Here is a 27,588-nt window from a genome sequence, read left to right as displayed (position 1 = left end):
TCTCCTGAAGACATATTAAAAACACAGTAAAATAATAATCTGTTTATAGAGTAAAATAAAAGCCGAGATGTCGTCAGCCTCCTTGCAGTAAGTGCTCATTGGCTTCAGCTGACGGCTGGATCTTCATACTGTGCTGGCCACTTGTGGGTGAGATAGCGCCCCCATGTGGAGGCCAATGGTGGCGTGATCTTTAAGGCTATGTATACCTTGTCTCATGCAAAAATGCTCTTTACTGGCTGTTATAGGATTAATCTGCTGATAAACAGAGATATAATGCTGCCTGGCCGCCTTACTGAAAGTGCAGCTGCCGGGAGAAAAATGAACTTGCAGTTATGGCTGAAAGTGTTGGCACCCTTGAAATTGTTCCAGAAAATGAAGTATTTCTTCCAAAAAATTATTGACATTACACGTTTTGTTATACACATGTTTATTTCCTTGGAAAAATAAGGAACAACACAAAAAAATTGAGAAAAAAATGCAAATTGGACATAATTTCACACAAAACCCCCAAAATGGCCCGGACAAAATTGTTGGCACCCTCAGCTTAATATTTGGTTGCAAGCCCTTTGGAATAAATAACTGCAATCAATCGCTACAGTCATTGCTCACTATACGTTGTTCACTCCCAGACAAGCGTTGATTGACAGCCTGCTCTGCTGCGCCTCTGTGCAGAGGGAGCTGTCAATCACAGTTTTAGGGAGTGATTACAGTGAGTGTTATCGCTCAGCTATAATGCCCTATTACTGACAGTGAGTGGCTGCCGGGAGGATGTACGTTGATTCTCTAGCTGTAGCCGAGATTCCAGTAAGGCGGTCAGGAAACATTTTAACGCCATTTACCTGCAGATATGGGTCTAGTGTGGATATGACGGGTTTGGACATGACAGGTTTTCTGTAAGGGACTTTCTAAATAGTCTTAATTGAAAAAAAAAAAAAGTTGATAATTTTCCTGGGGTAGAGTGCCTGTAATTCCTTTATCTGCTCTCTCTGCACTCTCTTCTCTCACAGTTAGGCCGGCGTCACACTCAGCGTAAGACAATACGGTCCGTTTTTTTAAGGGGTTAACTCAATTTACAAGCAGGAGCTGCGCTAAAGCACTCGCTCGTGCCTGTAATCCCCGGGGAATGAATGAAAGCAGGATGATCTGTACTTACATTGAGTTGCGGTGAGGCGCCCTCTGGTGGATGAACTCATATGAACTCGAGCGTGGGAACTTTTCCAAGGCTCCAGTTCATGAGTTCATCCACCAGAGGGCGCCTCACCGCAACTCAATGTAAGTACAGATCACTCAGCTTTCATTCATTCCCCGGGGGTTACAGGCACGAGCGAGTGCTTTAGCGCAGCTCCTGCCTGTAAATTGAGTTAACCGCTTCAGATGGATTACCTCGTGGGACGTGACAGGTCATCAGAAGGTATGTATATTGTGGGTTTATTATTTTGCCAAGCGAGGGTGTTCAGCTGGATTGAGAGAGCAATAAAATACTAAAACAACCTGTGTGTTTATTTCATTAAAATACTTTTTAATCATGTGTGTGTGTTTTTTAACCCTTTCAGACAATTGGATTAATAATGGATAGGTGTCATCATTGATGCCTCTCCATTATTAATCTGGCTTAATGTCACCTTCCAATAGCAAGGTGGCATTAACCCTTCATTACCCCATATCCCACTGCTACACGGGAGTGGGAAGAGAGTGGCCAAGTGCCAGAATAGGCGCATCTTCCAGATGTGCCTTTTCTGGGGTGGCTGGGGGCAGATGTTTGTAGCCAGGGGGGGCCAATAACCATGGACCCTCTCTAGGCTATTAATATCTGCCCTCAGTCACTGGCTTTACCACTCTGGCGGAGAAAATTGCGCGGGAGCCCACGCCAATTTTTTCCGCAATTTAACCCTTTATTTTCGCAGCTACAGCGCCCAAATTTTGCACATACACACTACTAACATTAGTAGTGTGGAATATGCAAAAAAAATGGGGATCTGAGATGGTTTACTGTACGTAAACCATGTCTCATATCATGTCGGGTTTAGGCAGGGGAAATGAAAAGCCGGCAATTGAATTACCGGCTTTTCAATAACACCGCTGCGTATTTCTCGCAAGTCACACTGCTGGTCCGTGTGGAATCCGTATTTTTCTCGCCACCATAGACTTTCATTGGCGTATTATTTGCGCAATACGCTGACAAACGCAGCATGCTGCGATTTTCTACGGCCGTAGAAAGCCGTATAATACTGAACCGTAATATACGGCTGATAGGAGCAGCCCCATTGAGAATAATTGTGCCGTTTGTTTGGCGAGTTTTACGGACGTATTTTCTGCGCTCTTACGTCCGTAAAACTCGCTAGTGTGACGCCGGCCTTAGAGATAGCAGCAGGGAGGGAGATCCAAGGAGGAGAGAAAACATATCAGAAGAGGCATAAACAACAGGCTGCAGACAAGGAGAAAACAGGAGAAAAGGAGATTACTGTGGAGCTGTGCTGACATATATGAGATATGAGCTCTCGTACAGCCTATATTACAGGGAGGGACACTCCAACAACTTGGATCAGGCCGCACACTGCATATCAGGGGTTCTGAAATTGGATGAAGAATGTAGACTGAAACTTAGTGCAATTTTCTTACCTAAAGGGAACCACTAGAGATGGGAGCAGTGATGTGTAGGACTCCATCAGCCAGGTCAGTAATCTGTGACAGCTGGATTGGATCCCTGCAAATCTCCTTACCTTCTGGTATTCTTGGCTTGGAGTCCTGAGAACCATTTCTCCCATCTCTAGCAACTACTAACAATAACACATCTAAAATATGTTTTTTTCTATCTCAAAGGTGTCCATAGCCTTTAATAAGAATTCTTCTGTTCACCCACAGAAATACGTGGCCAATGCCCACCATTCGTGGCCACAAGTGGCAGCAGCACAGAATGGAAACCCAGCCTGCAAAGTTTTTTTTTCTCATCAGATCATAAAAATGTATTTATTATCTACAAGAACAACAGAATAAAAAGACACAATCTGCTATTCTATGGTATAACTACTTATCTGGTATTGCTTTCCTTGTTCTAATCACTAATGTAAAATATATGCTTTCCTTTATTGCAGCCGGGATGAAAGTATTAATTTAGATATTTGATCTTTTACAGATCTCTATTGGAGTAAGATCCCCAACATCACTGGTTTCAGTCAACCTGTCACATTTTCTTATTACTTGATATGACTTAGAACTGTAAATAGGTTGAAAAATTAAAAAAGATAATAAGTACTTTTTTTATACTTTGATTTGTGTAATGCAAGGCGGCCTGACCAGAAACTGTTCCCAGATGACCTAGCTGTGATCAGCACTTTGGGAGATGAGTTCTGCTGGTGTGAAAATAGTGATGCTGGCTATCACCACCAGATGGCAGCAGTGGTCACTAATCAATCCACCATAACTCTATGGACACTGGCTTCCAATATGACGATTAGTTTTGACCTACAAGTTGTTTTATATGATTACATCGAGCCATTTTATAGAAATCATTTTGTAAAAGAAGCAGGACCACTGGTAGAGAATACCCAACACAGGAACTAGAAAAATGAAACTTCCTATGTCTCTTCCATATTTAAACGGGGTTTTCCATTTTCAATGAACCATTATCTCCAGGTGCAGTTCAGAGTTAAACAAACAACCTGCGCTTTACTTACCCTACCCAGGTCCAGTGTCTCCACCACTGCAGTGCTGACTTCACATTGACAGTGCTGCAGCTCATTAACTACATCAGCAGAGCCAATAATTGTGATTGGCTGCAGCACTGTCAACATGATGTCGGCACTGCAGACAAACAACATAGACACGGGCAGCGGCGGAGACTAGGTGCTGGACCCAGTAAGGGTAACTAAAGGTGAGTTAGGCTGTGGCTACAGGGCGACTTTAGAACAAAGCGTTTTGGCCACAGATTGCTGAATGTCGCTGCTACATCACATCACAATGCAAGCGAATTGGATCGAACTGTTGCAAAAAATCCAAATGGTACTGACATTTTGTGAGTCAAGTCAGTTGCAGCACCTTATGGGTCGCGCACAGCCCTGTTAGTCTCCGTGTAGTCTCAGCCTTAGGCCTCGCTCCCATGTTCAGTATTTTACCTCAGTATTTGTAAGCCAAAACCAGGAGTGGAACAGTCAGAGGAAAAATATAATAGAAACACGTCACCACTTCTGTATTTATCACCCACTCCTGGTTTTGGCTTAGAAATCCTGAGGTAAAATACTGACCAAATACTGAACGTGTGGCCTAAGGTTTGTTCAGAGTGTCAGCATAGTGTCATCCGATTCTTTCAGATGATACAACCAGAGCACAATGAGGAGAAGATGGAGAACAACATTTCATGTAACATGTCGACCATTACATTGAAGTAAACTAGTGGAGAGAGTTGTCAGCTCCTGCTGATGTATTCAGGCTGGGTTCGGATGACCGTATGAAAAATCGTGCCTTTTTCATGCAGAAACAAATGGATGATATTGTATCTGTACGTCTGATTTTATGCATCAAAAATGTAAAAAAATATACGGGGTTTCCTATGTTAATAAATGCAATGGATCTGTTAAAAAGGAACGTCATACTGATGGTGTCCATATAACATCTGTGGGGGGTTTTAATGCAAATATTGAGTATTAGGTGTAAATCAGAGTCATGCATGCGGGGTGTATTTACACGTGGACCATGGTGGCATAGTGCCACGTGGCGTGCTTCCTACAGAGCAGATCATGCTGGCAGGTGCTTCGGCAATGGCTACCTCATTAGTAATGTAACATACTGTCCAAGATACTGACGTGCGAAGCAGCTTTCTGTATTTAAAGCAGAGTGTTTTCATTCACTACCAAAATAATGAAGAATTAAAACATAAAGGCTTCGATTTAAAGTCTTAAAGATGGGAGTAAGTTGTTACGATATTTCAAGCGGTTTTATGTTAGAACTGACTGAAGAATCAGCCCCAAAGTATGTAAGAAAGTTGAAGAACTGTTCAGTGTTTTCCATGCATTAAGCATGGCTGCTGACCTTCACTAGCTCCATCACCAGGTACAGCTCGTTGGGCATATCCATCTCCTCAATGAGCAGGACGATGTTGGGATGCTTCACTCTTCTCAGGATGGAGACCTCATTTTGGATCATATGTTCCTGATCAAGAGAAAAGAAGGACATGGATGAATATTCCGGAGTGATAAGACAGAACGCTGACCATCGTATTCACAATTCATAAACACATTCATATACAGTGAAAGTAGAATATTTTAAAGGGGGTTCTCCACTTTTATCTTTATTTTCCTTAATGTGTTCGGAACATGATTTTGTGGCACTTTCTAATACATCAAAATCAACATCGAAATTCCAGCATCAAGAAGAAAAGTTGTGTAATTTTGGAAATCAGGGAATGGATACACATGTTAATGACATGCAAATGCTGAAAAATAATATGTATTCAGTATCGAGTATGAGAGCCATGTGCAGAAAGCCACACACTTACACGACTTGGTTACTATCAATAAAATTATTAATAGTTGCCTGAGGAACGTTCTGCCACGCTGAATGCAATTGGGCACATAATCAAGATCCGCTGCTGGCAGCTCCCTTTGCAATTGCTGGCCAATGACGTCCAGCTGTGGTCAGTGGGAGATGCTTTAGGGAAGGTAATACGTTTAGGCAACACAGACTGCTCGATGTAGCACGAGCAACTTGCAACCTGGTGTTGTCATGTTGAAAAACGGCTCTTGGGACACTTTAGAGAAATGACCAAACCGATGATTCCACAAGCGTGTGATATAACGCCAAGCCATCAGTGTACCTGGAATGAAGGCTAGAGGTTCCATCTATGCCATCCCACAATATAATCATCCAGTGTGATATTCACTACTGAAGAGCTCTTCATGGCATTGCTCACATAATATACTGACCAATCTCCAGCTATCATTGTGCACAAGACAAAAGTAATTGGTTGGAAATTTAGACAAGGAGCTGCCAGCAGCGGATCTTGATGATTTCTATGCTTAATTGCATTCAGCTTGGCAGAAAATTCCTCAGACAGCCCCTTCTCATTCCCCACACTTATCCACGATAAAATAAAAAAGCCTATACTCACCTCTGGTGCCGGCGCCATTCCTGTGGAGTTGGAACTCACGTTCCCGGTGCTCCCATGCTGTTGAATAACAAGCGGTGCCGGCACCCAATCAGCGCTGTGGTCCCTGTACCCGCCTTTGGACAAATTGAGCATGAAGAGGAAGTCCGGGCCACAGTTGATCTGACTTCCTCTTCATGTTCAATTCGACAGAAGGCAGTGAGTGACGCCAGAGCTGATTGGGCGCCAGGCACGCTCATACAACCACACGAGAGTGCCGGGACCACAAGTGCCGACACCGTGGGAACGACGCTATTACGGGATGAGAGTATAGGCTTTTTTATTTGATCAGGTGAGGAATGAGAAGGGGTTGTCTTAGTAGTGAACAACCCCTTTAATAACCTTATTGATAGCATCCAAGGCTGTAAGTGCTGGGATTTCTCAAGTGCAGCGTTTTCAATTGGAAGAGGCTGATAAACAGGTCTGGAGAGAAACTTTGCAGTCTGTGAAGAAGGAGAACCTGTAAAAAAATCGGATTCCCAATACATGCTAAAAGGAAGTGGCCACCCCTTTAAGGAACAGTCTAGATTTAAAAATAATAATCCTTTATAAATTATTCCAATACGGTTAAGCTTATATAATTATTTTTGCACTGATCGAAACCCCATCATAGGTGATGGGAGCGCAGTATAACCCCAGTGGCTAATACTAAGGGAATTATTAATGAGTGGGCGATATGATTAGGACATGTAGGTCTAGTATAAAACTCCTAATTTACTCAATTCTGTAATTACATTTCCAGTCTCCTGAGTTCAGTGCTTCTCATTATAAAAGCAGATTTCTAGTTCTCGGCTCCACTGAGATAATGGTAACATCTCTTAAGATGGCACCAGCAAGGTTGGAATTATTAACACTCACTCCAGGAAAGAAAATTCACATGAGGCTAGGGTCGAGATTGGGACATCTTATTCCATATTCCATCCTATAGTGTCCGAGAGCAGCTTCCACCAGACAGAGTTCAAGTCCTCTTCCTATATGAAGAGGCAATTTGTATTGTATATTTTCAAGCATTCGGCATTTTATATTCTTATTTTTCAAATGTGAATTTTTTTTTTTTTTTTTTTATTAGTCATAGCCATCTAGGAATGAAAGCCTGCATTCACATGTTGCGGTCGAGTAGCATTCTTTTAGCTGCTAAATGTAGCGATCAAAGTGCTGGGGGCTCCCAAGAAAATGAACAATTCTCAGTGATCACCAACGTGAACAAGAAAAGGGAAAAAGGACAGGTAACACCTGAGGAAGCCTAGTCTCAGCCGAAACGCGTTGTGGTTTTAATACGTTTTTTTAATTCCTTTTTAGCTTTATTTTTCCTTTTTCTTGTTCACTTTGGTGAATACTGCGTATTGCTTATATTCTTGGGAGCGCTCAGCAGCTGCTTTTCCCACCAGGTATCACACGAGCTTATAAAGAGTCGTTCAGCGTTTCATCCAGAAAACTTTGACTATTTTTTTCTCACTTGTCATCTATATACAACCTTTTTTTTCACAGGAACATCTATTAATAATTTACAAGACCATTTACAGTTTCCTATGTTACAGCATTGGAATGAGCCCAGAAAAATTATATATTATACTGTAACTGCATAAGGCATCCACATTTTTTTTGTGTACCCATAGACTTGAATGGGCGAGTCTCATCCAATTTATGGAAGAAACTTGTGCACTCTGCAATTTATGTTACATGCACATTTCGTCAGTAAAAAAATCACTCATCTGCGCTGCTCCATTGAATAACATAGGTCTGAGTGCGGTCCGTTTTTTTCACACAGTACTCAGACTAAAAATACAGTGGCGTGAACTTGCCCTAGCAGCAAGAATAATGAGCAGTCACTGGTGTGAATGCTTTCAGAAGTTGGCGAATCCAATCTCTCTAGGAGTAGACTAAATATGGTGGCCAATGCACACATCCAAAAATGTTAAAGTATTTTATTTAAAGGCCAAAGAGTTGTAAATGCACAGTATAAGGACTAATGCACATACCGCAGCTTTAAATCTAACAGCGGAGGTCACATGGAGGCACTGTGTGGCCCCCCCAAAAAATTGGGTATTTTAGATTTACAGTATCTTAACTTTCCCAATAGAAAATGAAAATACATAATGAGGCCTCGTTCAGACCTGTGATTTTTCACAAAAAAACGACCGAGAGTGATTTTGGTCAGTGTCTCAGTGTTTACCATCAGTTTCAGGAATTTTTCATGTATGGAAAAATAAATAAATAAATAAATAAATGCCAAAGCTTCTCCTATATATTACCTTGTTAATCAAGGACAGCACACAGATTGTACACTGATGATATCTTTGTGCTTTCCGTGATTTTCATGGACTTATAGACTTGTACATGTCACTGTGATTTTTTTTGCGAGCACCTGGTCTGCAAAAATATAATAAAGATGTGTGAAAACTTCCTGTCACAATGTGACTGACCCGGTATGAAACGACCCAACTGTAGGTCGGTCACAAACAACACAACAAACAAGGGAACACCGGGGACACAATTACAACGGTGGGTCCTGTCGGTAGGGAATGGGGACTGGACACCTCCTGCACATGTGCCCTGGTCTTGCTATCGTCCCTATACGGGTTCTTTCACCCCGTTGCCGACCAGGATACCTTGCCCCTCACTTGCCCTGCTCTTATCTCTACGTAGGGAACTGGCAGGTGAGAGCACTGGTCCCACCGCTGCACTAATGCAACATGAGGTAAGGAAAGACAGACACCAAAAAGGACTGGGTAATAAGATCACCACACTTAGCTTTCTGCTGTAAAGCACCGGTGGCACAGCAAGAAAACGACACCAGGAAAACCGCACTCAGCTGTAGAACACTGCTCCCAGAAAGCTCCTTCTCCCTCCTAGGTTGCTGCAGAATCAACTAACACCAACAGTCAGCTGATGCACCAGGTGACCTCTTAAAGGATGGTGGGAGTGGTCACCACCAACATCAGCTGACCCAGCAGCAATGCAATTACACCAGCAGGCCACCGGGGGAAACTGCATTAACCCCTGATGACTTGAAAGGAAAGAGGTTTTTTTAAACTGAGGGAAACCAGATCTGCCACAAATCCAAAAATGAATCGTGACACCTCCATAGGTTATAATGGGTACACGGATAGAATTTGTGAAAGATGGACGTCTCAATGGGCCTAGCTAGCAGTCTCTAGTGTTCTGTACATTCCCTTCCCACACACTAATGATCAGGATCGTATATATTTAGGGCTCATTCACAAGTCAGTTTTTCTCCTAAGGCTGGGGTCACACTTGTGAGTTAAATGTGAGAAACTCGTGCGAGTCTCTCTCATCAGTGCCGCCGGCACTCGGGACCGGAGCATTTAGCTGCATAGAAATACATGCAGCCGCACGCTCCGGTCCTGAGTGCCTGCGGCAGTGCCGGGACTTGATGAGAGAGACTCGCACGAGTTTCTCGCATTGAACTTGCAAGTGTGACCCCGGCATAAGAGTCGTAATCACGGATAGAACGTTGATGTGAAAGACGGACGTCTGAATTGGGTCTTTCTTTTAAAGCAAAGTATTTCAGATAAACCACTCACCTTTCCTCGGCACTTGCTTTTGTTGATGATTTTTAGTGCATATTCTCTGCCAGTTGACCTAGAAACAAAAATTTTAAAATAATGATATAAATGAGCAATATTTTGTAATGTGCTTAATGACCAAACTTTTTTCTTTTCAAATTACATTTCAAGAGCCATAGCTCTTATATTCCCATCAATATAGCGGTATAAGGACTTGCTTTTTGCATGATCAGTTGCATTTGTCAGGGGCACTATTTTGGCATATGTATAATAACTCAGAAACATAGCTAGCTGGGGTGGGAGGTGGAGGGCAGTTGCCCCAGGTCCACTCAGGTCCCCTTCACATGTCTGTGTTTCCGATATGTGTGGCGTCCGTTTTCACACAAACTGGAGACACGTACACACGCACACCCATTATAATCTATGGGGCTGCACATATGTCCATGTTTTCACAAGGTCCGTGTGTGTCCCACACGTAGACATGTTTCCGTGTGGTGTGTACTGGAATAGAATGCAGAGTAGAAATTACAGATTATTATGTGTTAAAGATATGCAAAAAAAAAATAAATATATGTATATATATTTATCAGTGAGATATATAATCAGTGCATATATATATATATATATATATATATATATATATATTTTATATTTATCAGTGAGATATATAATCAGTGCTTTGAGTGTGCATTTTTGGTAACCTGAAAAGGTAAAGCAGACAGCTGAGAGCTGATATTATCAGGCTGGGTAGGTCCCTGGTTATTGGACCCTTCCTTCCCAGCTTACAAATACCAGCCCACATCCACCCCAGAAGATCACATTAGATGTGGCACTTTGCCATGGCTCTTTCCAATTGCCCTGGTGCATGGGCAATCGGGGTAATGGGGGTTAATGCCAGCTATGAATTGTCCAAAAACACAGCTGACATCAAGCCCTTGTGTTAGTAATAGAGAGGTGTCTATCAGACACCCTCATTACTAACCCATAAAAAAAAGAACACACAAAAAATTATTTTATTTAAATAAACACTCCTCAACACTTTCACTAGTTCACCACTTTATAAAAAAAAATCCCAAGCCGGTCCGACATAGTCCAGCGACTCCAACGTAGTACAGTAAATGGAAACCTATAAACAACATACACACAAAACACAGGGAAAAGAAAACAAAGACACTTTCCCTTGTTCACCACTTGAAAAAAGTTCCCATGTAGTCCACCGAATCCAGTGATTCCTCCCTTCAAAGTCTATGAAGCTGTTGGCAAAGCCCATGGAGGCTCAAGACAAGGCTCCATAGACTTTGTGAGGCAGATTTAAGGGCTTCGTTGGATTAAGGTGGACTACATCGAACCTGCGTGTGAACTTTTTTTTTATTATGTCGAAAAACAGGGGGAAAGTGTTTTGTTTTTGTTTTCTCTGTCTTTTGGGTGTATTTACATTTCAGGTCTCCATTCACTGGACTATGTTGGATTCGCTGGATTATATCAAATCTGAGTGGGATTTTTTATTTTTTTTAATTTAAATAAAGTATTGACACCTTTCCATTACTAACACCAGGGCTTGATATCAGCTGTGTTTATGAACAATTCTCAACCTTCAAAAACCATAATCTCAATTGCCAAAGCATCAGAACATTTGGGAAGAGCGAAGGCCAAGCACCAGAACTGGAACAGGCCATGCGGTGCTTCACTTCTGGGGCAACTGCGAGCTGGTATTTTTAGTCTAGGAAGGGCATTTTAACAGGGTATCTATTGTTAACCTTTTATTAATTTATCTTTTCGTATTCCAATATGCGGTGCGTGGTTCTTTTTTTTTTCTATGAAAATTGATGCAATTGAATATTAATGATTTCCAGCATGTACAGTGAATATCACAACGGTCTATTAATGTTTGTTTTTACGCTGACATTTTTACGGTCTTTCGCACAGAATTTGTGATTCCATCTGCAGCTTTATCACTTTTTCTGTATCCTTTTTACATCTATCAATAGGGTGCTGGACCCCATCTCCTCAATGTCTCAGCTCAGGGACAGGAATCCATCTCCTCAATGTCACAGCTAAGGACCAGGGTCCTGGTCTCCTCAATGTCACAGCTCATTACAGGGATAATAAGTAATTGCTGCAGCCAAAGAGTGGACAAAACATGAGTAAAGCCTCACTACAATGGTCAGTGATTGGCTGCAGCGGTCATGTTCCATCTCTGCCAGAAAATTAAGCAAAGAGACTGGGACTCTGACAATTGTATGGAGTAGCAGCAGGGGATCAGTAGGTGATTTTTTTTATTTTTTACACCAGGCCGGACTAGTTTTTATTATGAAAAACGAAGTGGGTTGCCCTTTAAGTGCTACCCAGCGACTTTGACCATTAGACAAGACCCAGTCCAAGATCTTAGCATGCTGGTAACATAATGAATGTGAATGTGGTCATGTTGAGGACTCTCTGAATCGGAGATATGCAAGTGGCCAGACATTTAACAGGTTTGGATTTCTTGAGCTTTAAGTGTCACAGCACAAGAAAGTCGGTGTATTATGATCTGGTTTCTATAATAGCAGCAAAAAAAGATTCTAAACTACAAGCATGCATAGCACCAGTGAGAAAAAGAGACTTTCACATGTATCCAGAGCTAAACAAGCTTCAGTATTGGGGGACCTGGGGATCTGTACTAATTACTATGCGAGCTAAAGTGACACAATAAAAAGAAAACTTTGATTATAATTTATTTGCAATATTTAATTATGATGATTAAAATGAATGATCAAAGGCATTGTTACATGTAATTGTTATCTTATGCCATTCATTTCTAAACCGCTATTTTTTCCAGCTGCGCCTAGAAACAATTTATATACATTTTATTGAATGCTCCAATATAATTCATCCATCCGCTGAACCGTGCAGCTGCTCCTTATTGTTGCACATTAATCATCCTACAAGCACCGCTTCATATTTTCTCTGTTACCAATATTAATACAGTTTATATTCGGGGCATTAATTAAGTTCTTGGCCTCGTTCACCATTACGTTGCAGACTGATATAGGCTGAGCGGCTATACATTGGCATTACACATCAGTAAGGTCGGACCTTTTTCCGCTATTCATCACGTCGGTTATATTTCTTGCACATAATGTAATAATTAGGCTTTTTGAGATATTCTAGACCTTTTGGGTCAAGACCAAAGATAATATTGATTAATAAGTGGGTTGTCTTCTTGTAAATCTGATCTTCTACTCCTAATCCTGTAAGACTTTATCGTTTACAAACATCTGATTTTATTTTGGAATTGGGTAAAACAAATGAGAAACCGAATAATTGTAAATTACGTAATCAGATCATGAAGGGTCAGGACATGAAGGGGACCAAGTTGGACGAGAGACTAATTGGAAAGGCCGGTCACCAGCGGCTTCTTCTCATCCGCTGCTAGTGACTGACAAATCTTTCCTTATACTCGCGCGCAGTGAGAGACGTGACGGTCTTCGGTAAGGAAGAGGGGGCCTCAAACTGTCCCTGGAACCTTAACTGGTACTGTCCCGAGGGTACACTTAAAATTAGAGATGCCCGAGTCTCCGACCTTACGCTCCTGCTAATGTCCTAAGCTGTCCCCTCCCCCAGGAGGCCTAGGACAGATATGTTAGTGTATATACACGTAAGACAAACAGGGATAACAAAAAGCAACTTACATACAAAGACACTGACCAAAGTTAAAGAGGAATTAAGGGAAGGCACAAACCAAATGGGAACAGAATAATGGAGAAAGTATACACCCCAGAACAGCAGATAATCTTCAGCAACAACTACAGACTCCAACTTCAGCACCGCAACTCCAGCAAGCCAGGAAGCAAAACTTCACAGGCAGGGATGAGAAGGTCTGGCCAGGATTTATAGAGAAAGAAAACGAGCGGATCAGGAGCAGCTGTGAGATGGAGCTGCATGTCTCTAACTAGCAAAGACTCTTGCTCTTAACCTCTTCAGCGCCAAAGGAAACAAAGTCCATTTAATATGAGGAACAAAACACACAGGCTAAACTGAAGACCTGTGATTCACAGTACGTAAAGATCGCCTAACCCCAGATCTCCCAGAAGGATATGACACACGACCGTATTTTTGGTCCGAGTGCTATCTGTGAAAAATGCGGACGGCACACGGACCAATGTAATTCAATGGTACAGTGCAGATGAGTGAATGTTTTCACTGACCGAATCATGAAAAAAGTCACAGAATGCAGTAGTTTACCACGTAAGGGTAGGTACAAAACAATCATTCAGAGCTTCAGAAAAGCAGGACGATTTTTTTCTCACTTGTCATCCGTATACAATCCGTTTTCTTACAGCAGAAGCTATTATATTTATTTACAAGACATTTACAGTTTCCTATGTTACAGAATTGCAATGTATCTGTAAAAATCGGATGCTATACTGTGACATTCGATTTTTTTTGCTCACCCATAGAATTGAGTAGGTGAGTCTCATCCGATTTGCGAAAGAAATTTGTGCATACAGTACCTCGATTTCTTTCATACGGCAATTCAGTCGGTGAAAAAAAAAACCGCTCATCTGTACTGCCCCATTGAATAAAATTGGTCAAAGTGCTGTCCGTTCAAGTCTACTGGTGTGAAAAAAAAATTGTATGTCACATCATAGCATCCGATTTTTACGGATACATTGCAATTCTGTAATATACGAAACTGTAAATGGTCTTGTAAATTATTAATAGCTGCTGCAAAAAAAGGATTGTATACGGACTGCAAACAGATGACAAGTGAGAAATAAGTCGTGCAACTTTTCTGGATGAAGCTCTGAACAATTTTTTTTAAACGGTCGTGTAAACCTACCCTAAGGAAAAGGGCAGGCAGAAGTCACCAGGGACCTGCTGTCACGAATCCTCCGCTCAGTGTGTTTTGGACGCAGTGACTGACAGCTCAATCAGCCAATCTAGTGCAGGGTATTCTGAGCTGTTGGTATTTTGACTGACAGCTCAGCCGTACAATCTGAGACTGGGAGGTGCTGAGCTTCCTTCAGGTGTTCCCTGTTCCAAGTAATTACTCAGGTATTTAGCGGAGTTGTCAGTCCCAGATCTTTGCCAGATGTAGCATTTGCTCGGTGGTTTGCCAGGTATTCCTGTGCTCTGTTGTTGATCTATTGCTGCCTGACCTTGGACCTCATTCTGACCATCTATTTGCCTAGCCCCTTTGGTCTGATCCGCTATCTTCCTGGTATTCTGACCTCAGACCGTGATATTTATTGATATTTGGTCCTGGAACATTGGACGACCCTGCCTCATGGCTTGTCCGTGAGTAGTGGCTAGGGTCACACCTGCCTTTCCCTCTAGTCTCCCATGCGACTGTCACTGACGGCTTTTAAACTATTTTAGTCTGACATGCCACAGCATTTCAGAGTCAAACATACCTGGCTGAAGCCATGCAGCCTGTTAATGGGGAAGCATGTATCTATCAGCTGTCAGGTTACCTTTAAAGTTACAATACCTTGATTAGAAAAATGCAAGACCGTAGTGAACTTCGATTACATGTTGAAAATCTCCATATTCAAGCAAATACATCATCTTCATCCATCTCTCTATCCTTCAATTGTAATTTAACACTTGAACTCGCGGGATAGTAGAAATTTATTGTACCCAGTGATAGACTCTACATATGTGTCAAGATTCCTACGATACAAACTTTGTACAATACATCAGTTATGTCCACGAGTAATGGACGCCAGGATCCCTTAGGGAGCTCTTAAAATGTCTGTGAGACAATTTGAGTTGTGATAAATTTGAAGGGCATATATTATTATAGTGGAGGATCTTCAACGTGATTCCAGTGTATCTCGGTCTGTGTTCCCAGCTGACCTGAGCAGAAAAATAATTTCAAAGATGCACCCAAATGTTATGTGGTGGGGTTTTACTCATAACACTTTTAAAGGATATTGACATTTTTTATCGTTAATGCATATAGTTAAGGCTAAAACAATTTGTGATTGGGTTTCATTAACAATTTTGAACTGTGTGTTTTTTTAGGTGGTTTCCTTTCATATTACTGACTGCTGAATGAGTCAACTGAAAATTCATAAGTGAACTCGTTCTGAAGGGGAGTAACTCTATGTGACATTTACTATGCTCCTCTCAGCTTGTTTACGACCACAGACCGCATCGAAGTTGAGCTGCTCTTTCATGTGGTCATAAATGAGCAGAGAGTGGTCTGTAATAGATAGTTAAAAACCTAACAAACTCCCTGTCAGAAGAAGCTCCCTGGTGGATCCTTGGTTTAAGGTACCGTCACATTAAGCGACGCTGCAGCGATAACGACAACGATGCCGATCGCTGCAGCGTCGCTGTTTGATCGCTGGAGAGCTGTCACACAGACCGCTCTCCAGCGATCAACGATGCCGAGGTCCCCTGGTAACCAGGGTAAACATCGGGTAACTAAGCGCAGGGCCGCGCTTAGTAACCCGATGTTTACCCTGGTTACCAGCGTAAAATGTAAAAAAAACAAACAGCACATACTTACATTCACGTCCCCCTGCGTCCACTTCCTGACTGACTGAGCGCCGTACAGTGAGAGCAGAGCGGTGACGTCACCGCTGTGCTGCTTTCACTTTCACTTTGCGGCGCTGAGTCAGAGGAGGAAGCAGACTGCAGGGGGACGCAATGTGAGTATGTGCTGTTTGTTTTTTTTACATTTTACGCTGGTAACCAGGGTAAACATCGGGTTACTAAGCGCGGCCCCGCGCTTAGTTACCCGATGTTTACCCTGGTTACCAGTGTAAAATATCGCTGGTATCGTTGCATTTGGTGTCAAACACAACGATACACAGCGATCAAACGACCAAATAAAGTTCTGGACTTTATTCAGCGACCAGCGACATCACAGCAGGATCCTGATCGCTGCTGCGTGTCAAACTAAACGATATCGCTAGCGAGGACGCTGCAACGTCACGGATCGCTAGCGATATCGTTATAAAGTCGTTTAGTGTGACGGTACCTTAACTCACTCTGCAGCCAACAATGTGGAAGGAGATAACAATCTTGTAAAAGCCAAATGGTGCAACATTTTTAGTGAAAGCCAATTACAAAAATTCTTTTTAGCCCAAAATACATATCCTTTAGTTAAAAAATTGACCTCGAAAGTGTCCATAAAGTCCATATCATTCAAAGCGGATGCATGAGAATGGATCATTGTTTGCACAATAACGTGAAGCAAAATAATATTCATCTATTTATTTTGATCTTTCCAATTTTTATAAAATATCTAGCATTCTCCTCTGTTCACTATACTAATATCTAGCGCATTAGAGAACATTAGTAGGTATTATTCACAGGAATGTTGTTCTCATCTATGTGCCGTGTGTTTTGACACCTCACAGACCTATACAAGTCAATGGGGCTATGCACACAGGTTTTTTCCCACTGACCTGTGGGCCTCATTCGAAAAAAAACTTACTGTCCTATTCTGGTCTGTGTTTTGGAATCATAATAAGCTATTCCGGTTTATAAAAGTGAGAATAAAACAGATGTCACGGCGAAGCCATCCATCTACTGACTTCATATTTCTCACTCATGTTACAAAGTTTATTTTTCCAATGTCCCTATAACTGAGTGTTACATAAGATAAAATGAAGATCTGTAGGAGGGAGATGGTGACGGGTCAGTGCTTGCTAAGCCCCCGATCACTTCTCTATGGTTGGTGCAGGATGAGTGGGCAGACAGGTGTAAATATGCCTGGTTCTTACAATATATTCTTCCACGACATACAGTGGGTACGGAAAGTATTCAGACCCCTTTACATTTTTCACTCTTTGTTATATTGCAGCCATTTGGTAAATTCAAAAAAGTTAATTTTTTTTCTCATTAATGTACACTCTGCACCCCATCTTGACTGAAAAAACAGAAATGTAGAAATTTTAGCAAATTTATTAAAAGAGAAAACCGAAATATCACATGGTCATAAGTATTCAGACCCTTTGCTCAGTCACTCATATTTAAGTCACATGCTGTCCATTTCCTTGTGATCCTCCTTGAGATGGTTCTACTCCTTCATTGGAGTCCAGCTGTGTTTAATTAAACTGATAGGACTTGATTTGGAAAGGCACACACCTGTCTATAGAAGGCCTCACAGCTCACAGTGCATGTCAGACCAAATGAGAATCATGAGGTCAAAGTAACTGGCCAAGGAGCTCAGAGACAGAATTGTGGCAAGGCACAGATCTGGCCAAGGTTACAACAGAATTTCTGCAGTACTCAAGGTTCCTAAGAGCACAGTGGCCTCCATAATCCTTAAATGGAAGAAGTTTGGGACCACCAGAAGTCTTCCTAGACCTGGCCGTCCAGCGAAACTGAGCAATCGTGGGAGAGAGAGGTAAAGAAGAACCCCAAGATCACTGTGGCTGAGCTCCAGAGATGTAGGTTCTACAAAGTCAACTATCACTGCAGCCCTCCACCAGCCGGTCCTTTATGGCAGAGTAGCCCGATGGAAGCCTCTCCTCAGTACAAGACATATGAAAGTCCGCACAGAGATTGCTAAAAAACACATGAATGACACCCAGACTATGAGAAATAAGATTCTCTGGTCTGTTGAGACAAAGATAGACCTTTTTGGTGATAATTCTAAGCGGTATGTGTGGAGAAAATCAGGCACTGCTCATCACCTGCCCAATACAATCCCAACAGTGAAACATGGTGGTGGCAGCATCATGCTCTGGGGGTGTTTTTCAGCTGCAGGGACAGGATGACTGGTCGTCATTGAAGGAAACATGAATGCGGCCAAGTACAGAAATATCCTGGATGAAAACCTCTTCCAGAGTGCTCTGGAACTCAGACTTGGCCAAAGGTTCACCTTCCTACAAGACAAAGACCATAAGCACACAGCTAAAATAACAAAGGAGTGGCTTCAGAACAACTCTGTGGCCATTCTTGACTGGCCCAGCCAGAGCCCTGACCTAAACCCAATTGAGCATCTCTGGAGAGACCTGAAAGTGGCTGTCCACCAACGTTCACCATCCAACCTGACGGAACTGGAGAGGATCTGCAAGGAAAAATGGCAGAGGATCCTGAAATCCAGGTGTGAAAAACATGTTGCATCATTCCCAAGAAGACTCATGGCTGTAGTAGCTCAAAAGGTGCTTCTACTAAATACTGAGCAAAGGGTCTGAATACTTAAGACCATGTGATATTTCAGTTTTTCTTTTTTAAATAAATTTGCAAAAATTGCTACATTTCTGTTTTTTTCAGTCAAGATGGGCTGCAGAGTGTACATTAATGAGAAGAAAATGAACATTTTTGAATTTACCAAATGGCTGCAATGAAAAAAAGAGTGAAACATTTAAAAGGGGTCTGAATACTTTCCGTACCCACTGTATCAAGGTGTCATTTTATTCCGCTTCATATGACCTACATTCCCATATAGATGGTTTAGGAGGGTTCATCCTACTGACAGATTCCCTATAAGAGTTTTTTCCATCTCATAAAGCGTTGGCATCTCACTAGGATATATCACCATTATTTGAACGGTGAGGGTGTGAGAACATGGACCACCGCTGGTCCTGAGAATAGAAAGGCCCCAGTACAGATATAGTGTTGAGGCTCAGTTACAATTTTTTCATAGTGTCTGTGCTACAATAACTTGTGCAACCAGCACAGTGAGCCTTACTGTGCAGGATAAACTTAGAAGGAAACGCAGTGTTTAACCACCACTGTGGCCCCTTCATTCTCTTTATTGGTAGGTCTCAGCAGTCAGATCTGTGACGCTAGTCACTTCTCACAGCCAAGCCGTGAGTCAGAGTGGTCAAAGAGTCCAAGGTCAGAAGCCAGGAGGGTACGTCATAAACAGAAGGAAGAGACAGAAGCGTAGTCAGGTAACATTCCGAGGTCAGAGTACTGGGAGGATAATGGATCAGAGCTTAAGGGGTTAAACAGGTGAATGGTCAGAACGAAGTCCAAGGTCAGGCAACAGATCAAGCATACAGAACAAAAGGCACAGGCAAGCACAAACCTCACAAGCTGAATGTACGTCTGGGAAACTCAGCTCAGTTAAGAAGCATGGCAATTACCTGGAATAGTGAACACCTGCCTCACAGTCACAGATTGGATAGTCGAGCTGTCAATCAACACACTGACAGTCATGCATGCCCCTGTACCAGATTGGATGGCCAAGGTGTCAATCAAAGTACTGACAGCTTAAGCACACACCTAAACCAGATTGGACGGTTGAGCTGTCAGTAACTGCATCCCAGACACCCTGAGGGGTGGAACTGAGACAAGATTCACACTGAGCTGAAAACTATGCCATTTCCTAACTACATACCATCATCTAATTGAAAAAAAACTATGTACCGTAAGTGTCTGCTACTGACAGCTGCAGGAAGCAGCATTTTTAATTGAACTCTATGACCACATGACCACATGCGCTCCATATCATCATGGACTTCTTACCTGTGGCTTGGTCTGCCCATGTGGTAAGTATGCCACAGTGAAAAAAGTAAATAAAAGTTAGATTAGATGGACATATAGGGGACTTTGCCCCATAATATCATGCCTGTTCCAGAAAATGTTCTTTACTCCATATGCAAATGTGGGCTCTTGGTGCATCCAGGAATGGCCAAAACTCTCAGTGCACCGTTCCGCCCCTCCAGCCTTGGTTGATTGACAGAGCTGTCTGAACTTAAAGAGGTTGTCCACTACTTTCATTATTATTACTTATTCTCAGGATAGGTCATCAATGTCTGATTGGTCAGGGTCCGACACCCGGCACGCCAACTGTTGTGAACTCTGTTTTCGGGCTCCCTCTTGTGGTCACAGGTGGTATTGTGTGAGTTTTGTTTTTGGGCTCCCCCTGGTGGCTTTGTTTGTTATCCTGCGGATCTGTGGCTGAATCAGCTGCCTCGTTATGCACTAGGGAGTTTCCTATTTAGCTCTTCTTCACCTCCACTTGTTGCCAGCTGTCGATGTATTCAGTGCTATTCTGATCTCCCCTGATTATCTTCGTTTTCAGTCTCTTCTGGAGAAGCTAAGTTTCTGTTTGATTATTTTTTGCTCATCAGTCTGTAATATGATTTCAGTGTATGAGGAGTTTAGTCCAGCTTGCTAATATGTGAGTTATTGCGGCTGGTAAGCTCTGGGGTACGGAGTTGCTTCCCCCGCACCGTTAGTTGGTGCGGGGGCTCGAGCAATCTCTGCGTGGATATTTTGCTTAGGGTTTTCTATTGACCGCACAGCTCCCTTCCTATTTTCTGCTATCTAGTGTTAGCGGGCCTCATTTGCTAAATCTATTACATCTCTGCGTTTGTGCTTTCCCCTTAACTCACCGTTAATATTTGTGGGGGGCTTTTCTATATCTTTGGGGTCATTTCTCTGAGGCAAGTAAGGACTTTACTTTCCCTCTAGGGATAGGTAGTTTCTCAGGCCGTGAAGCGACGTCTAGGATTTTCAGGTAACGTTCCACGGCTGCCTATAGTTGTTTGCGGATAGGATCAGGTTGCGGTCAATCCAGATACCACTTCCCCAGAGCTGGTCGTCGGTTTAGTTACTTAGCTAGTCAAACTTGCGATCCTTGCCACTAGGATCATAACAGCCAACCAATCAGCTGCTATCGGTGTCGGCCGCAGCCAGCTGGAACTGCTCAATAGCGGAGCTGCTCCACCTTCTAGTAGTGGCCATGGCAGGGTACTGCACATTCGCTCCTTATTCAAATCAACAGAAAGGGGAAGTGTAGTTCCCTGCCGCAGCCACTATCAGAGGATGGAGCAGCACCGCAAGTGAGCATTTCTAGCAGGGAACTGCTGCCGCCAATACCAAGAACAACTGATTGGCAGCTGTGCCGGGTGCCGGACCCCAACATCTCAGACCTTTATTGACCTATCCTAAGGATAGGTCATCAGTGATAAAGTAGTGGACAACTTCTTTAAAACTCACACGCTGACCTTGCAGGAGCAGAGTGCACACAGTGTCAGCGCAGGAGCAACAACAGACAGGAGATATAGATGTGTGCGCACCCGCTTGGCTCCTGCACGGATAGCGCCGTGAGCACTCCACTTCTGCAGGGTCAGTGTGTGCGCATGGCTGTGGGTAGTTCAGACAGCACTGTCAGTCAGTAAAGGGGCAGGGGTGGAACAGTGCACAGAGAGTTCTGGCCACACTAAGGGTGCACCAAGCACCCACGTATGCTTGCAGATTACAGATCATTTTCTGTATAATCAAAGCTATGAAAACTTCACATGTATGATTTTTATGAAACCTGTAAATGACCATTTGATTAGTTTAAATTGAGTTTGACAGACTTCCTTTAAAGGGGTGTTTACAACGATGTTATTAATGACCTATTTAGCAATCTAGGTAACAAATATCCGATCGGTGGGAGTCCAGTCAGCACTTCTCAGCTTTGGTGGTGACCACATGTGATCAGTTGCGGAGCTGAATGCCCTAGGTCTGTCAATAGTTTCACAAATGTAGTCGGGAACTACAGATCAGCTCCCATTCAAATGATCGGCAAGTGCCGGACTTCCTCCAAATCTGGCATTGATGACCCAGCTATTCCATATCTCATGAATATGATTGTAGTGAAATAATATTTAGTGAGTTCTCCGGAGAAAAAAATGTTACTTGCCTTTCTATACACTCTTTCACTATGGCAAAATTTCCATCTCCTATGGTTCTTCCAACTTTGTATCTCTCTGCTATAGACACCGGTACCTGGAATCCTTCATCCATGATATCTGTAACAGAAATGTGACTACTTACATACTGTATAATGCAGGCCACAAAACTAAATAATTGAAACTGTTGAACTTTTAGGCTTGAGTCACATCAGTGTATAGTCTCTCATCTGAGACAATCAGGCCGACTATTCAGAGTGTCAGCATAGTGTGATCCAATTCTCTCGGGTGAGGAGAAGATGGAAAGAAAATTCTCCATCTTTTCTATTGTGTCAGTCCGTGACAATCGTACTGCACTGAGATATCATCCAAGTGCAGTCCAATGTTTTCCACGGACTCTATGACTTGCATTGCCGTGTGTGATCTCGTAATTGGATCCAACTTGGGCATGTCACAATTTTTTCTAGGACTGGCTCGGTCCAAGGAAAAAATCAGTCATGTGCACGGCCACACAGAATAATATTGGTCCGAGTGTGATGCGAGGGTTTGTTAGATTGCACTCAGATCGAAAATACAGTCGTCTGCAGGAGCCCTTATACATATTTATCTGTCTATCCATCTATACATCTATCCATCCTAGGTAGCCTGCTTTAAAGAGTTTAATTGCACAGTGTGGCCACTAGGTGGCAACAGAGCCTCATTTTATTTTAGAGAAGCTTATAAGTAAGGGTAAACCATTGTATTCATAGCATAGCTTTCATTGGGGAGGATTGAGAGTGGACTAGGACCCTTGACAACAATGGCATCCCACCAAACACACGAGTAGGTTTTAACAACATAATTAATTGAGCATTGTTTTTTTTTTGTTTTAGACTTTTTTTTTTTGTTCTCCCACCCCCACTCTTGCGAGGAGATCACAGACATTACCTAAATGATCAGTCCACTTTATACAATATATCCTCATATTACAGTATATTAATGCATGTTAATTTAAAGGGAACCGATGAGATGATCCATGCAGGCAGTATGAAAGAGATCAGCTCTGTAATTGCATCTGTGTATGTTTCAAAGGACTTTTCACATAATTAATTCATCTTAAACTGAATACCTCCCCCAATAACTGCTGCCCCACTGATGGTGGAATATTTTATACTTTTCTTCTGTGACTCTCGGCTCCACAGTTACGTCCCCCGGAAATAAAGATGCATGTTTTCCCTACAACCTGCAGAACTTGTGGGCGTTTGTCTTTTCTCCTCTGACATTGGTCAATCAAAACATGGCCACGCCCACAGAAGGTGGAAGGCGGAAAATTTGCATCTGTGTTTCCAGGAGGAATAACTTTGGAACGGAGGGGAACAGGAGAAAAAGAAAAACTGTTTCAGTATCAGTGGAGCAGCAGCAATAGGAGGAGGGGCTGGTTTCAATAAAAAAAAAAAATACATTCAAAGATCCTCTTTAAAATGGAAGGAGGTGACTGGGATGACCAGTCACAGAGGTATGTCCTCACTGGCTTTTCCCTGCCTGACTTTGCATGATTGACAGGTCTCCTCCTATGTGTGTGTTTAGGGAAGGAATTGTCAATGTGACTGGGAAGGCCAGCAGGAGCCAGTGGGGACATACGCCTGCGGCTAGTTATTCTACTCACTTTGTCCCTGGCTGCTTTGTTAAAGAATGTTTCTCTAACAATCCGCAGCTTTTCAGACTGAAACATTCCGACTTCAATAACAGAGCTGGTCTCTGATTCTTACCGTCCACGGTTCGAGCAGCATGAATCCTCTGCCAGGTTCCCAGTAACAGTGTCTAGGAGCTATCCAAGGAAAAAGTACATCCTGCACGAGAAGTCCGATGAGAGGAGCGTGAACATCACTGTTCGTCATACTGTTGGGGTCTCCCAGATTGGGTGCAGCCCACATACAGCATGGTGGCTCACTGATTAGCGCTGTGGTCCTGAAGCACTTGGGGCTACATTTGTGCAGGTTTCCTCTGGGTACTCATGTTTCCTCCCACACTACAAAACTATACTGAAAGGTTCAGGTGTTGGGGGTGCGGTGCCCATATGGAAACCACTGAATTACTCTTCGCGCCAGATTTCAATGTTAACAATGGTTTCCAGGCTGCGCTTTGTGCCTCGAAAAGCGCATTATAAATATCTGTTGTTCTAGGGCAGCAAGCACAGATACACCTGCTTAGTGCTCCTCATCGCAGTAATATAAAATGTAAAAAAAGCAATGTATATGTAGGTGGTGTAGTCTTTCTAGGTGACACTATTTCTCATCTTACCTTCCACGGAGACGTCACCCTCGTCCATAGAGCTGCACACTTTGGTGGATGCTAATGAGGTAGAGGAGCCGCTGTGCTGAGAACCCTGAAAGAGCAAAGACGCCGGTTATTATATTACTAGTTATTTCCAAGCCAGAGGAATGTAGATAATGCATTATCCTTTTTTCTCCAGAAAAGTCATTTCTTGCATGATTCGGATTTTAGTTTCTGTAATGTTTTTTTCTAAGGATTAAAATGTTCTCTTTCCAGGAGGATTGTCCATGTGCGGATCTTCATCAATGACTATTTCTGTGACAAATCAGTGTTGATGGAGCAGAGACAAGTGTTTCTTACCCGCAGTAACCATCAGGTATCAGTGACTGTTCTTGATTGACATATACTGAGTATATATGATCGGTTGTCATGGTTACGGGACGTTACCGTGCTTTATATCATGTCATTAATGGAGATGTCTCCTGAGTGAATGGGTTCCTGCTTCGAGGGACTTCCTTGTTCAGATGCTATTGAAGAGGAACGTGCAATGAAATTACCTCACTGCACTTTGAAATGAATGGATCAGGGACCGATGGCGATCTCTGTACAGCGCTGCAGGATATGTTGGCACTATTTAAAGCTGTGTTCTCATCTCACAGATTCACCGGCTAGGTCATAGATTTGAGACCCAGAAAAAGATCCCACAATTTGTGCCACCAAGACTGGAGAGGAGCCGCATGTGCCCAGCTTTCTCGAACTGCATTTATGGCAGTTCTAAGAACAGCTCTTGGTCAACCATTTTCAGCACCTCCATAGAGAGGAATGGAGAGAGCCACACGTGTGCAGCCACTTCTCCAGTCACATTAGCCACAACACATGACTACATGATCGCCTAATGGCACCCTGCAGGTCCCACCGGGACCCACTACCACACATCTGGGCATATCCTGACAGAAAAGTCTGAGGTGAATGTATCCCAGATACATGAAGATAGGCCAAGATTGGATTCTAAAAATGTTCCGGTCACAATGAAAAATAATTGTGTTTTCAGCCCCCAAAAAATCCATACAGTGTGGTAAGTTATGCAGAGGTTTATAGAGTACAGCATATACCCGGCCAAAATCTGTATCCGATCTGAGGAGGTCATGGTGTTAGAGGAGTAAAGGCATGGACTCTCATACTATGCCTCCTATGGGCATTTCCTCAAAGAATCATCATTATTTGATCTTTTTACCTGCTGAAAATCTTAACAGTAAATACAAAGTATATATATGTATATATATATATATATATATATATATATATATATATAATACATCTAAAAGACTTCAATTATACAAATACTTGATTTTTCCTTATGAACTGGTGGTCACCATGAATAGCTGAGAAACATTTCCCTTATATCATTGAGAATACAGTTATTCTGTCCAGAAATAAACTTTTGCAGACCCTAGAGGGCTCGTCTACTTTGGAAAACTGATTTGCAGGTTGTTGGTGCCCCAGCACTAATGTTCTCCTGACATATAGGGAAAGTGCAATGTAAATGCCTGTATTCCTTGTAATGCCATTGTAGAGAGCTTGAAGAAATGTATGGCACGCTTTACAGGGCTTACTCTGTCTACTTTGCTGGCCTATCCTTAGGGAGCCACAGGGGCAGTCACCTAGGACTGTCTGATGGAGTATTACTACAATGGGGCATTTGCTTTACTGCACACTGGGGTCACGGGAGTGGAGTGAGGTCCCAGGGATCGTACTGTACATTGATGGCTCCTTTAAAACGAATGTGGTGATAATTCATTAAAATCGTTGCAAACTCAGAGGTTTGTAATGACACTTTCCTAAATCACCAAATCTGTCTTTAAAACCCATAAAAACGTTAACGAAAGTTAGACCCCCTTTAACTATATATACGGTAGAAACATATGATAAACTTACCTTGTTGTATGAGGTTGGTCGGGTAAAAATGTATGAAGACTGCATGGTACTGTTAGTATTCCTTTCTTTAAAGTCTGCGTATTAATTTATTGCATGCCCATACATCTCTGAATACCTCCCAATAACTTATTGCATGCTCATACTTTACTGTATACTTTCCAATATTTTACTATATGTTCATAAATCTCTGTATACCTCCCAATAATTTACTAACCGATCATACATTACTGTATACCTCCCAATAACTTCCTGAATGTTCATACAATTGCTTTGTGTCTCAAAAAACGTTATTGTATGTTCATACATCTCTGAATACCTCCCATAAATCAATAGTAAAAGTGCAGATATGAAACTTTGTAATATACCCAATTAGAAAAATATGCCACTTCCCCACTTATCAGTTTTTCATTCCGTGCACTGATCATTCACTCTCAAAAACTGCATAAATCTGACTACAAATCTGTCTTCAGTGAGGGAACCAACTACACCTTATGATAAAAAAAACTCTGATGAGGGGAGGTGGGAGCTGGAAGGAGACACAAGCGGAAAGACCCAAAATGACACTGTCACATCAATGTTTGAACATACTGCTGCAATCCCTGCCCTTGTCACTAGGTGGCGCCACACTAATAACGCGGTTACTGCTGGATATCGGCATGTGACAGTTTAGCTTTTTGAGACTAGTTGTTCCTTTCCTGTCCATCTGTGTTTTGCTGTAGTAAGCTGGTATGTAATTAGCTCTCTGCTGGGAGCCATGGGAAGGGCTCCTTCCTACTGTATATAAACTTCAGAAAACTATCTCCAGCTGCCAGTTATTCAGTTCAGCTAAGACTTGGTCACTCTTATCCATTGCTCCTGTGTGCCATTTTGTATATCCAGTTTTCTGATCTCTGCTTGCTTTCAGATTTTATCCCTGACGTGACTGCACGTGATGAGCCCTCCTGCCTCCACCTTGCTCCACCGGTCAGCAGCTGACTCCATGGCTCCTGCCCAGTGGCCACTGTGTAAGTCCAGATCCCTGTTCAGGGTTTAATAGGAGAAGGCCAGGACAATCCATGGGAACTGGTCAGCGGAGTAGCTTGTACTAAGCCTATCCATCCAATTAACAGCTGCCAGATGTCCACAAACAGTGCACCCATAACAGACACTAAGGGCT

The 27,588-nt window shown here is 42.6% G+C and overlaps 1 protein-coding gene and 1 long non-coding RNA gene across 7 annotated transcripts in view; one reads left to right on the top strand and one right to left on the bottom strand.

Moving 5' to 3' along the window:
- The window catches only part of DCLK1 (doublecortin like kinase 1), a 487,270-nt gene that overhangs the window by 140,184 nt on the left and 319,498 nt on the right, over positions 1–27,588 (bottom strand). For all 6 annotated transcript variants that reach the window (XM_077298215.1, XM_077298213.1, XM_077298216.1 and 3 more), the window contains 4 exons: positions 24,525–24,609; positions 22,256–22,364; positions 9,685–9,742; positions 5,026–5,145 (listed from right to left, as the gene is read on the bottom strand). In XM_077298215.1, coding sequence (XP_077154330.1) covers positions 5,026–5,145; positions 9,685–9,742; positions 22,256–22,364; positions 24,525–24,609 — 372 coding nt within the window. The remainder of the gene's footprint in view (positions 1–5,025; positions 5,146–9,684; positions 9,743–22,255; positions 22,365–24,524; positions 24,610–27,588) is intronic.
- Positions 3,822–27,501, top strand: LOC143817099 (uncharacterized). The gene is made up of 3 exons (XR_013224067.1): positions 3,822–3,871; positions 24,774–24,873; positions 27,337–27,501. It is a non-coding gene; the product is annotated as an uncharacterized LOC143817099 (long non-coding RNA).

This window comes from Ranitomeya variabilis, chromosome 3 (genome assembly GCF_051348905.1).
Source record: "Ranitomeya variabilis isolate aRanVar5 chromosome 3, aRanVar5.hap1, whole genome shotgun sequence".
Lineage (NCBI taxonomy): Eukaryota > Metazoa > Chordata > Amphibia > Anura > Dendrobatidae > Ranitomeya > Ranitomeya variabilis.
The sequence above is the reverse complement of the archived record's forward strand: the minus strand, read 5'-3'. Positions and strand labels throughout refer to the sequence as shown.